Here is a 13,416-nt window from a genome sequence, read left to right on the forward strand (position 1 = left end):
TCTCCTCTCTGTGTGCTGTTGTCGGGTGCTGCAGTTCATTCATGGGAGAGAATGGCTCGCAAGGGGGCTCCTGGTTTGTCCCCTCATCCATCCACCCGCAGTTCCTCTCCCAGCTGTCCCCCTCTGCAGACATAGCCGTTGCTGTCTTCCTTACCTTCACAGGTAAGCAAAGGGGCACTTATATCATTATGTCAGTCTCAGGTTCAGTTTTGTAATTTTTTTAAAGACACAGCCTCATGTCATATATCGTCAAAGATGAATGTGAAAGTTTTGATGTGAGCTCCACAAAAATGGTTCCTGAATGATCATAAATGATTTATCTCTTTGTATTACAATGAATGTAATATACTGTAGCTCCGATGAAGTAATGCAATAAACAAAAAAATAAATTATTTATCTATCTTCAAATCTAAAGAGACATTCTGTGTGTAAGTGATCAAAAACATTTCTCTGATTTTCAAGTAGTAAATAGTTCTGTAAATAGTTTCCCAATAAATATAGCAAATTCAAAACAACCCATATCAATTTCAGGCTTAAATTTATTAATAATTAATTTCTGATTAGCCCCACCCATGTAGGGTTTAAGTACAGATACAAATGCAGATAATTCATATGGTTAACAGATACAGATACAGATACAGATACAGATAATGGTGTATTCGCTCATCCCTATTATTTACTCATAAGAATGTTTTCTTTTTGTTCAGTAGTCCAGTAGTAGAACCAAACTAGACATTGATTAAAATCAGAATACAAACAACTTGCATCGAGCTGAACAACAGAGAAACAACAGCGGGAACGCCTTTTGCATCTTAAACATTACCTTCACTGTTTTGTTTACACAACAAATCGATGAAGCTGCAGATAAATAGATGCTCTCCTCTCACAGTCAGTCTGGTTAATTTGAGTGGGGATTTGTCTGGGCTGATTCGCTCCCTGTGGGGCAACATGAGTGTTCAGGTGAAGGTAGAGCAGCTGGTTAGTGCTTGATGAAGAGGAAAATAGCATTGATTTATTCTGAAACCAGCCCGCTTCATGTAATCATGAACAACTGGGATTTGTAGGATTTAAAGACCAAATGTAAATGAACTGTGATAAGATGAACAAAAATGACATTATTCGTCTCCTGCTGTATGTTCTTTCCTTTCCCATGCTATCACTCTTTCTCCAGGTGTCGTATCATTGCTGGGGAACGGCACGGTGTTGTTAGTTTACAGCAGGAAAAGGAAGAAGCTCAGACCTCCAGAACTCATGACCATCAACCTGGCTCTCTGTGATTTTGGCTTCAGCCTCTTGGGAGCGCCATTCTTCATCATTTCCAGGTACAGGATATTTTGCCAGACGTGAATCAGGGTGATGACACTGTGAGTGTGTCTATACCAGCAGCCATTTGTCAGAGACAGAAGGTGATGATCTATTAAGCTGGCAGACTAAAACCCTTCCCCCCCCACTCTGTCAGCCTGTGTCATGCCTGGGTGTTTGGTGAGACAGGATGCCTTTGGTACGGCATCCAGGGCTTTGTGTTTGGCATCGGCTCTCTGCTCACCACCTGTCTCATCTCTGTGGACCGTTGCCTGAAGATCTGCTGCTTAAGATATGGTAAATCTGACGTCTTCTTCTAACACAGACCTAAAATGTACAATCCACACAGGCACGACTGCACTCTAAATCTATCTGACTCTCCCTCACTCCCTTCTTTTTTTGTAAAAAGTATTGATTTAAAGAGTGATTTTCTGTGATTGCTTAGGTAACACTAAAAGGTAAACTTGCTGATGTTTCAGGAAAATGGTTTCCCACAAGGTTGAGTAAACGTTATGCTTACACATAGTTGCAGTAAGTGGTTTGCATGCTTCTTGCCTCTCTAGGTCAATGGATTGAGATGCGCCATGTGTCTCTGTCCATAGTGCTGGTGTGGGTTTACACATCGTTCTGGGCCACGCTGCCTGCTTTTGGCTTTGGAAGTTATGGACCAGAACCTTATGGGATCAGCTGCACTATCAACTGGTAATCTCTGATTTAGTGCTGCTTGATGCCTTTTACTGTTTATATACACTAAAGTCTGTAGACATCTGTGTTATCTGCATATTCTCTGATTTGTATTCCTCATGCATTTGCAGACAAACATGTATTGCTGTTATTCTGTATCACTATTTCAAGGTGGAGTATGAGGTCTTCTCTGAATGACAGAATCTACATTTTCCTCATGCTGATATTGTGCTTCGGATTGCCTACGCTCACCATCATCACTTCGTATTTGGCCATCCTGCTGACGGTGAGAAGTGCTGCTTTATGACACAAAGTGGAGGATCTGGGAGCTGTGTCTGTATTCTGTTATTGTTTTTGTTTTCAATGTATTAGTCAATCATATTAAACTTATGTGGGGAATGTGGAAGCTGCAACTCTGGCACCCTCTAGTGATGGTACTGGAAAAGACACTGTGGCAGAGAGCAGTGTGTTGTACCTCCTCAGGGACCCAAGATATGATCTAACTATTGACTCTACATTCAATATGAGTCAGTTGGTTTGTTGTAATTTTATAAATTGCACATTTTTCCCTAAAGCACTGTTACAGGGGACAGGGGTTCTCTAGGGCAACATAACACCTGTCGGAGTTTAGCAAGAAAGTTATTTGTTTCAGGAGTGGGTTGTTTGACAAACTTAAATTGGTTACATATATTCAACAATATAGAGGAGCTATCAAATATCAAAAACAGCCTGTGGGTGTTGTCAAATCAGTGACAGTAATATAACAAATGTCTAACACAAAAATAAAGGAAAGTAAACCCATGGCTGACTGAGGTGCTCTGCAGTATCCAAACAAATCACAGGAAAGGCAATGTATTGTGTAACTAGACAATAGTTGGAAATAAGTAGAAGCTGCTACACCTGGCAAAGTCCCAATCTGAGTGTCTCAGGTTCACAGGTTATGATTTGTGTCCTATCTATAGACAGATTTGAGAGACACAGTGGCCAGCAGGTCATATCAAATCACAGACACATAATAACAGTTTGTATGCAACTGGCAGAGAAACTGGGAATCCTGGGTGAGCCAGACTGGGCGCTCTCTTCTGATCACAGATGTGGAGGTGGCAAGGATGGGCAGCCAACAAAACCTTAACAAAAGCAACAAAAACATATGCCTTTAGAATAATGTAAAAGATGCTAAAATGTGTTCTGGTAGGTCACACAGTAGAGCTGGCGTCCTTGCTGCAGCGGGCTCGAGTCCAACCTGTGACCCTTTGCTGCGTGTCATCCCCCTTTCTCTCTTCCCCTTGTCCCTCTTCTTGGCAGTTTTATATACAGCATTTTGTCATTTTAGGAATAAAGTAAAGTGAACTATGGTATAACTGCAAATAACTGTTGTTTCTGTCTTCAGGTCTACAGATCTAATCGCACTCTGGCATCTATAACATCCTCCTTTGTCAGTCACACTAGCAAAGAGCTGAGACTTACAAAGGTAAAGGATCATTTTCAGATTCCTTGATACATGTCCTGCAGGAAAAATAAACCGTATGTTAATTTCAGATGGCCGCCGTGGTGTGCACCACCTTCCTTGTGGCCTGGATGCCCTATGCCACCGTGTCTCTGGTCTCTGCACTCATTCCCAGCGATGACCAAGAGACAGAAGCTACTGCTATGGAGGAGTTCACTGGTATGGCCTCCAGCTCTCCGAATGGTCCAAAGATCATGGACATCCCTTCGCTGCTCAACTGGACAGCGGAAAAATATTATAGACAAATCTACTACAACCCTGAGAACAAGTGGAGTGAAGTAAACAATTCAACCTCCATTGCTGACCTGAGTGACGCCATGTTCAGGTCCAAAGCTGAGCCAATGACCAGGAGCCCCCAGTCGTTGTCCTCCCTCCCACCTGTAGTCAGCTTGATCCCTGCTATGTTTGCCAAGTCCCACTGCGTGATCAACCCTTTAATCTACCAGATCATGAACAGGGAGTTCAGGAATGACTTGTATGGGATTGTGTTCGGCCAAGAGATGGCAAAGAGGAGGAGAGCGCAGGGGAGGAAGGAGAGCTTATATGAAAGTAAGGAAGGTGAGTAAACTTAACCTTCCACTTCCACTGTTTACAGGACTCTTTGTGTTGAACAGGAAGTTCCATAAAAACAGACCTGTGTTTTGTGTCTCTTTTTCTTCTCTTCTCTTTAAGGGAGCATAAGCCTCTCCTACTGCCAGAGCTGGAGGAGGAAAAGGAGCTACCCCATGTCTTTGTCTGTCGAAATAAAAAACATGAATCAAGGCAGCAGTAGTAGAGGGAGAACAGACTCCTGTACAAGTAATATCTCAGTGGGGGCTGATGCTCTGGACTTTGAGTCCTTAGACACTCAAGGCAACATGGAGAGACACTGCAGCAGCACCGGTGGACGAAGAGATCTGAGAGGGTCCACATCTAGCACACTCACTGTCTGATAGATAGATAGATAGATAAAGTTCAAATGTGTGCAGTGAAAATGACTTATCCTTGGACTAATGTACCAAAATAAGTAAAATCAACCTGTGTGGGTTTACCGTGGGTGTACAGGGCCTTTTAGTACTTTCTCACATTCTGACCAACAATAAAAACATTGTATTTATCACTTATAAAACAATCTACCTTCTTTCCTTGTTGTCTTGTAATTTATATGTTTAATAATAGATATACATCAGCCTGATTTTTGGTTGTGGTTGCTAGGTTATCCTGCTAGTGGACCCATGGGAGTACACCCACTTATTTTTCAGTCTGCGCCTCTTGCATGGGGTACAAGGCAATGTGAAATCCCCTTGATGTGGCATCATTGCAGTGGTTTGTGTAGTGAAGAAGTTTTTATTCTTTAGCGCTGCGAAGCGGCGCGGTTGATACTGTAAGTTTTTTTTATTATATGAGCGGATGGAGGTTAAGGAATGAAGAATGTTCACTCCAAAATGCAAACGCATCATGTATTTTCTAGCTGTGGCCCGAGCAGGCTGCATTTTTCAAAAGATCCCACCGTCTCCTGTAAGTCATGAATACTCCCCTTACACACTGAAGGTCGGAAGGGAGTTTGTGGAGTGGCGGACAAGTTTAAATCATACTGGCAATTTTTTTTTGTAGTGCGTGTGAACTCACGGTGATGCAAACGCAGTCTTACCTTCATCCCTTTTTACTGGACAGGCTGTTAAATAAATGTAACAGATTTTTTAACAAGTATAACGTCTGTAAAATGAAGAATAAAGCCCACTCCATGTCTCACTAGGTTTTTTTCAGCAAGAGCCACCATTCGCAGAGCAAAAATCAAGGGGGAGAGCCACTTTTGTCAGATGAAGATCATGACCAAAGTCACCTTTGAAATGTGCATTCCGTACATGTAGGTTTTTGTTGCACTGATTTAAGCACAGATTCATTGCGCAGTGAAAACAGAATAAAATTCTCCGAGTCTTCATGTGGTGATGTGTTCGTTTTGTGTTCCTCAGACTCTTTTCCTTGAAGTCTTGCAACAACGCTTGTTGTCTGTCGTCTGGTTTCGCTGGTGGTGGTTTTGTCGCCCTTTTTTATTAGACAATGCATGCCATTTGTGGCCGTGCATCGTCACGGATGACCTGGTCTGCAAGCTGCACTGCAGCCCAGGCGGTAAACGCAGATGATAAGCGGGCTGTGCGTGCCAGCTTTGAGCAGTGCGCGCGCCCTTTAGGAAACACATTAATGAAGGTGAAAGAAGAAGCAATATGGAAGGCAATGTTTGCGTGTGTTTTGTCAGTGCAGTGTTTCACCTCGTAATACTCTTTAATGTAGGCGACATGTTGAAAAAATGTATTGGCTGTGTTACCATATTGTTATAAGCTACCATGCGAGCCACCAATTAAAGCTTGACGAGCCGCGCAATGAGTATCTGTAGCTGGATGCTGCCTGGCAACCTGGTCAGCTGTGTGGTTCATTGATTAAACACAAGTACTTAAATAATATGTAACATTATTGAATGTTATATTACATTATTGAATACACACAGCGATGAAGGGGAATAGTGTTTATGCTGTTCAGCTTTCTGGCAGAGTTTCACTGCTCCCATCCAGTTGGAAGATGATATCCGGTAAAACAGTAAATTGTATTTTTTTACACAACAAACGACACATCACCTCATTATCAGTTTATATCGAGCAAAAATACCTAATCAATTTTTTTCTAATAATAATCAAATGACCACAAACCAGTTGAGACCATATATACTCCCAATGGCTGAGACACAACATTTTGAATATGTTATTTCAGACTGTATTATCATGTACGTCTGCTTGGCTCCTAATTTCTCTAAATCTGAACGATTTCTTGTTCAAAACAAGTTACCGCTGCCTCGTTGAATAATCAATACTGGGGTGGATCAGCGCTCCTGTACTCCAGTGTTTACGGTAGCCTTCCTCCTCCAATCCCGCAGCACTTGCTCCTTTTTTCCTGCGGTCACATCTTGTTGCCAGAACTTCATTGAGGCGGTGACGCTGGATTTCCCCGTTATTCATTCACCGCTCTGCGTCTTTTTCTTTCGTTTAATTGCTTTTATTTTGCAGAACATCTCGCCGAAGCGCAGGTTGCGGAGTTGCCGCATTTTCAATCCCTTATTTTTTGGAGTCGCTCTCTTGGTGTTTTGTTGCGGACGGTCAAGGAGCACTGATCCATCAGCCCGACGTTAAACCCTCTCGGCTTTAAGGATCAGATTCTTATTTAGAAACGGTTATATAATCAGGTGAACACTGGCGTTTTGTGCGCACGTCCTTCGGGTACGTTTATCAACCATTTATCATTCATCCAGTCATTATATTCTGTTGTAGCAAGAAAATTCCCGTCCGTGTTCATGCCAGATCTGCAGCGCTTTAGTTTTCCATACCATAGCATGAATCCTTTGTTGGTGGCCAATACGCATCTCCAACAGCATCCACAGCAGAGCCAAGCACCCGGACACCCAGACTCTCCCTCCGGCCTCCTCCCCGACGTCGTTTTCGGTGTACCGGACCCGACGTCTTTTCTGCTGGGTGAGCAACCCAGTCCGGGGCCTGATCAGCCGGGGCCTGACTTCACTGCACTCTCACAGACCTCACCTTACCTCCACCACAACCACAGCAGCCACTACCAGCACCGCGCTGTGCCGCATCCACCCGCAGCCATGGCTCTCAGAAACGACTTGGGATCCAACATCAGCGTCCTCAAAACTCTCAATCTGAGATTTAGATGCTTTTTAGCAAAAGTGCATGAATTAGAGCGCAGAAATAAGATCTTAGAAAAGCAGCTGCAACAGGCTCTGGATGCCAACAAGGGCTGTCAAGGTGGATGCTGTGAAAGCAGGGGGCATACCCAGGAGGCAGGGGTGCAGACCGGATTTGTGGGGACCATACCGCTCAGACCCGGCTCCCTCCCCTTCCACAACACCAACAACTCAGCCCGGAGGCCTACAACACTGTTCACGGCACCATTCACAACAACCCTCGCACCTGCAACCGCTGACAACTCCAGTTCAACCCAAACAAATACCAGTTGTAACCCAGCCATCACCATCAGCCAGTGCTCTCCCTGCGTGGACTCCCCCGGCTCTGGCTCTAAAACTCTCCCCTACACCAGCGCAGGCCAGGGGGGCTCCACCAACCCTCCTCCACGGTTCCTCCCGGGCACCATCTGGTCCTACAACCACACCCGCAAGTATGGCCCCGGTGCGGAGCGTGTGACCAGCCCAGGAGTGTCCTGGGTGCATCCTGATGGAGTTGGGGTCCAGATTGACACCATCACCCCTGAGATAAGAGCCCTGTATAATGTCCTGGCCAAAGTGAAGAGGGAGAGAGACGAGTATAAACGCAGGTAAATGGAGTTAAACCCTTTTATTAGTTATTAGTAGTTTTTTTAAGTGTGTGTAATGCTCCACTTTAGAGGAGCGAGCAGAGCTGTAAAGCAGCTGCAGACCAGCTGTCTCAAACAGGAGCAGAGTCAGCACAAAGCCCCTCCATCCATCACCTCCAGCCTGACCCTGCATCCACTTCATGTCTGACCACAGAGGCAGGTGTTGCTGCTAGAAATACACACAAATAAAATTAACTCGTCACGGGGGGCTAAATATAAAGAAGAATGAAGGTCAAAGCTTAATAGAGACGTGTGAAGAGCAGTCTGTGGGACAAATGTTCACTTCAGATCCTGACTCGCCCATGGGGGCCTTTAGTTTACAGGAATATTGAGGAAAACCCATCGTGAAATAGAGCTTTTTGTTTAACCTCTTAAAATGAAAGACGTAATGTTGATGTCATCAAGACAAATCCTGGAGGGGGTCCAGTAAAGCCTCTTATTGAAACAAACCCCAGGATGCGTTAACAGCACCTGATAGTGATTTTACTGGGATATATGGACATCCACAGCTGTAAGCCTTACAATTTAAATTGGATCTAGCTGAAATGATTTGTAGATTGTTGATATTATTATGTTTCAGTCACTGGTTCTAGTTACCAATTCTAGCTTCTCAAACAGTAATATTTTGGTTGTTCTGTTTCATCTATGTTTCTGTCTCAAGCTATTTGAAGATCGATTTTGGGCTCTGGGAAATGTTATTATTATTTTGTAGACAAAAACAACAACAACAATGAAAATACTCATTCGTTGCTACCCTAGCATCATGCAACATCTCAAACACAAACCATATCTGAGCCCACCCTCATCCCTCTTCTTTTTAATCAGTGCACTAATTTACAACAATGTGTCACCCAATGACATCACCACTTCATATCTGGACCACTCTGATTTCCAGTTCGGGGGCGACAGCTGTCTGTGGTTGCAGACCACTGGAATGGCACAGTGTGATCAGTGTGGATTTCCCCTTTTTAAATTCTTGGAAACAAAAGCTCACATCTTGTAAACTCTGTCAGGAGTTTGATGGATATCTGACAGTTGTAGATTATGTATTTGTCCTGAGTGACCTACAGTAGCCCCCATGTTCCAGCACATTCATCATTGAATTCCCTCATATTATGTCCAAATGAGCAGCCATGCATTCTTCACAGAGGAGATTCTGACCACAGTATAGTGGGCTCTTTGTGAAGGACAAGTATGACACAACCTGCCCAACAGCGTGTGACATCAGACACACAATTTACTTGTGTGCAGAGATTTGAGAGAGGATGACTTCCTGACCTCTTGTCCAGAGCGTGGACATATTTGTGTTTCACTACCTGTGAGTTAAGGTGTGTGATGTACTGTGTCACACTCGGTTTTCACATCAGTTTGTGTTCAGCCTTCTGGAAGTGGTCTGGGCTGTTTCTCAACCTCCTGTAAGCTTACTGTAGGTATCCGTTTACCTCGGGACAATGGGGGACATTAAAGCCTGATTCTCCGAGTGAAACTCTGTCCTTCAGATTTATCGCCATTACCTATGCACTCAAATATTTATAACACATCCCAATTTATTAATGAAATGTATCTTGTTGCCCCAGTGAGTTGTTTTCATATCTCACTATTTGAAAACATAAACTCACATATGAATTCATTTATCTTAAAGCTTTTTGGTGCATTTAGCCTCTTTTTCAATTCCAGTTTTGTTCTTTTTTTTAAGGATATTTTATCTTTCTCACCCTTCTCCCCCTGTACCCTCCCTCTAGTCCTGCCCACCACACTTTCACCTTCTCTTTCTCACATAAAACCTACACAGTCTCACATGCTGAACACTTCCTTTCCCATGCCTCTCTTCGCACCCACTGCGCATCCCCCTTTAGCACACTCCACACTGTATCTGCAATGCAGCATGCACTGCAAGCTGTAACTGCTGGATGGGGGCTTGGCTTGCAGAAGGAAGCACTGCTTTCTGCGCGCTCTCACCTTACTGATCAAACAAGCATCTTCTACGACGACAACAACTCGGGTTTCATGACTCAGTTTCTTTCAGATTTAGTATTCCCTACAGGTCCTGATGTGGCGCAGCATTCTGCATTTCAAACAGCATTCGTATAAGAAGCTACAGACTCTGCAGTGAGTGCATTTCCCCTGGGCATGTGTGTTGTATGAAGTCACAGAATCTGTGATCACATACAGGGTCTGTGCTCACGCTTTTAAAGCATAAATTCAAGGGCCAGACATCTGAGTTGCACCATAGTGGCACACGATACATCAAACATTTTTATAAATTTATTAGTGAGTGAAAAGCAAATCATTAAATTTACAAATCCCTTTTCCCATTCCCACCTGGTTGTTTCATGCAACTTCTATTCAGATTTGTATCCTAATATAATTGAACTAAACTGCATTTACAATTTATTATCAGTCAACCAGCCAGATTGAAATCCAGTTACCATTCTTGTGCACATAAAATGAGAATCCAGCACCTGACGTTCAAATTCTGGTGGCATTCCTCCTTTTGTAGGTGATGGCGATTGATTTTAAAGGTGAACTGTGGAGTTTACATTCAGTGTTAATCTCCCAAACTCATTGTGTATATCCTAGAGCTCTAGCAAACGTGTTGAGTGCTTTTCCTTCCTCATGAAACATTTGCAAAGCTGAGTGAGTATTTTAAATACAACATTGTTTACATTCATGTTTACTTACTAGCTGACCTCTTCTTCCCCGTCTATGCTGGTGCATTGCTGCATATCTTGGTGCGTTACCGCCACATGTAGATCAGTGGATTAATGTGAAGCCATGAGCCACTCATAGAAAAACAGTTCCATAGCACTACTAGAGTTCAAAACTCTACAGGGAACCTTTAAATGAGCTAAGTGTCAAGTTAGATTTGTTGTAAGGTAGGAGAAGATGTCCCTTTTCAGACTGATAGCAGCTTATTGCAGATATATCGGTATAAATAGACCATGTGTACATAACTGACGAAACCCATGGCCTCTATGTTCTCTGTCTGCCTGTTTGTTCTCTGTTTACATTAAGACACAGACTAAAAGATTGTTTACTTCTTGTATCTGTGTTAGATGGGAAGAAGAATACACCATGAGGATGGATCTGCAACAGAAAATGACAGACCTACAGGAGGTAAGATTATGTAGGCCTTTGTGTGAGAGTGTGTGTACCTGTGTGACATGGCTGGAGATCATCAATGCACTGAAGTCATCTCTACATTTGGCAGCTTTGCAATCAGCATGACTCATTCTAACAACCAAAATAAATTATTGGTGTGACATCTTGGCTATCCTAAAAATACTGCAAACGTGTCCTGTGAACAACAACCAGTATCAGTGGTTAAAAAGCTTAGATGTTTAGTTTTCATTAAACTGGTGAGAGTATAAATACAGAGTATGCTGAAGCTGGTAGAGTGGGAAGCAGTAAGCTCTCACCCTGCTGGTGCTGTTCATTTTCTTTGTGCATAATGTGTCATTACTATATTGGTTTAAATCCTGACTCATACAAAGCTGTTTCAATTGGTTTTCTTTCTCTCTTTGACCCCTGACAATCAACTGATTACAGTGCATGGACTGTTGTCAACTCATTAAAAGTTGTAGAAATCATCTATTTTGAATAAAAGAGATTTTACTTCTTTTCTGACTCTGACATCTAAGCTGTCAAGGTGATTGCCATATTTGTACTTCCTTCCAACAAATGGTTTTGTGTTTTCCTGTGTGTGTGGGCAGGTGTGTGCACGTGTGTATACATTCTGGTGTGTTTGAATACACGTTTACCATTGCCAGGAATCTGCACCTTAACCCATTTAGCAGACACCACCACATTAACATAAGACCACAAACAGCAAAACACCACTTGAGACTGAAAAACGCCTGACCAGTATTGTAGCACACATGAATAAGTCAGCAAGGAGAAGAGAGAATTATGATGCCATCAGACAAATCCAGCTCCCCAGAGAGGATTATGCATTTACAATGTCTTTATGTGCTTTTCCGATATAGGCTTTTATTTTGTCGACGATCTCTGCTTAGATAATGTAACCTGTAATTTCCAGTAAAGCCGTGTCAGGCCCTGGCTGTGTGTGGGCATGTAAGCACTTACATGTACATGGGTGTGTTCTTTATGGCTTCCTTTTATGTGTGCAGGACCTGCAGGAGAGCGAAGGCTGTCAAGACGAGCTGGCTCTCAGAGTTCAGCAACTGAAGGCAGAGCTGGTTCTCTTCAAAGGCCTCATGAGCAATGTGAGCGCAGCACAACCTATACAGTCACATACTAGTCAGACATACTCATTGCTGTGCACATTAACAGTAATCATGTCTCAATGTATGAACTGTGGCATAAAGTTAAATTATGTTATTATTTACTGTTAATGAGAAGCCACGTATAAAGGGTTCGTAATTTGTAACTGGCTTAAGTGTGACATCTGAAACAAAACTCAATCAGTCACAGTGTCAATGGACCAATTGATGTTGTGATCAGTAATAAGCCGTTAACTTTAGGTTGCCATGTTTGTTGCCAGAGGAAAACAAACCCCTTTAATCGGCCATTTGACCACTTAACGCCTGGAAACTGATGATGATTGATGATTAACATTTACACCTGCAGACTTAATGGATTATTAAACCCAAACCCTATATAGATTACTATCCTTCACACCTGCATTATTATCCAATAGAAACTGCTTATCGCTAATTTATAAATAATTAGTAACAAATGTATTTACAGCAGTGATTTATTAGCATTTATAAAGCAGTAGATAGCAGTATTTTCCCCTTTTTCTTATCTGATTCCCTCCCCCCTCTCTGTAGAATTTGTCAGAATTGGACAGTAAGATACAGGAGAAAGCCATGAAGGTGGACATGGACATCTGCCGCAGGATCGACATCACCGCTCGTCTCTGTGACGTAGCTCAGCAGAGGAACTGTGAAGATGTGATCCAGATGTACCAGGTACCAGGCAGCTAATGTTCTCATCTCTGATTCTTTTATTTGTTAACAAATCCAGAGAGTCCTGTATATTTGTCCTGTATATTAATAGTGGCGGTCTGAATCCTAATTATATCGCTGCAGGTTCCTAACAACCAATCATCCCTAAACTGCCGCCGGAAACAAACTCCCCTGTCCTTCAATGGCAGCGAGTGTGAAGAACCTGTCAGCACCTCTGAAAGTGATGGGGGCGTGGTCAAAGATGAAGAGCACTGTGGCTCATCAGCCAATCAGATCAATGAGGAGATGCAGAGGATGCTGAACCAACTGTGAGTGGTCTGACTTTGAAATATGATGAGTATAATGTTAGCGTCCTTCAGTCCTGATATTTTCAATGTGTGTGCGTTTATGTTATTATTAAAAGGCGAGAATGTGAGTTTGAGGATGATTGCGACAGCCTGGCCTGGGAGGAGACCGAGGAGACGCTGCTTCTTTGGGAGGACTTCCCTGGATGCACTCTGCCTCCTGACCCTACCCACCCACCAGGAGAGGTAGGCTGTGGTCAAACGGCTTTTTTTACTGAGACTGAAATGGACCTTGACCTAAATACTTTAAAACAAAAGGTTAATTAATGTAATGCAATCCAATACAACAGCT

General features: G+C 43.0%; 2 protein-coding genes across 4 annotated transcripts in view; both read left to right on the plus strand.

The window, feature by feature from the left end:
- opn9 (opsin 9) lies at window positions 1–4,603 on the plus strand. Of its 2 annotated transcripts, none has more exons than XM_035672633.1 (8): window positions 1–162; window positions 1,172–1,322; window positions 1,460–1,599; window positions 1,866–2,004; window positions 2,158–2,272; window positions 3,377–3,457; window positions 3,526–4,051; window positions 4,166–4,603. In XM_035672633.1, the coding sequence occupies exons 1-8, from the start codon at window positions 42–44 to the stop codon at window positions 4,423–4,425; spliced, it is 1,533 nt and encodes a 510-aa protein (XP_035528526.1). In that variant the 5' UTR covers window positions 1–41; the 3' UTR covers window positions 4,426–4,603. The 2 variants fall into 2 exon arrangements, with proteins under 2 accessions (XP_035528526.1, XP_035528527.1); XM_035672634.1 differs by having other exon boundaries at window positions 1,905–2,004.
- Window positions 4,604–6,416: 1,813 nt separating this feature from the next.
- Window positions 6,417–13,416, plus strand: part of iffo1b (intermediate filament family orphan 1b) — a 12,920-nt gene continuing 5,920 nt past the window's right edge. For both annotated transcript variants that reach the window (XM_035672598.1, XM_035672599.1), the window contains exons 1-6: window positions 6,417–7,810; window positions 10,906–10,966; window positions 11,980–12,075; window positions 12,643–12,783; window positions 12,904–13,088; window positions 13,184–13,310. In XM_035672598.1, coding sequence (XP_035528491.1) covers window positions 6,816–7,810; window positions 10,906–10,966; window positions 11,980–12,075; window positions 12,643–12,783; window positions 12,904–13,088; window positions 13,184–13,310 — 1,605 coding nt within the window. In that variant the 5' untranslated portion in view covers window positions 6,417–6,815. The remainder of the gene's footprint in view (window positions 7,811–10,905; window positions 10,967–11,979; window positions 12,076–12,642; window positions 12,784–12,903; window positions 13,089–13,183; window positions 13,311–13,416) is intronic.

Source organism: Morone saxatilis, unplaced genomic scaffold (genome assembly GCF_004916995.1).
Source record: "Morone saxatilis isolate NCDOM2014 unplaced genomic scaffold, NCSU_SB_2.0 Contig24, whole genome shotgun sequence".
Lineage (NCBI taxonomy): Eukaryota > Metazoa > Chordata > Actinopteri > Moronidae > Morone > Morone saxatilis.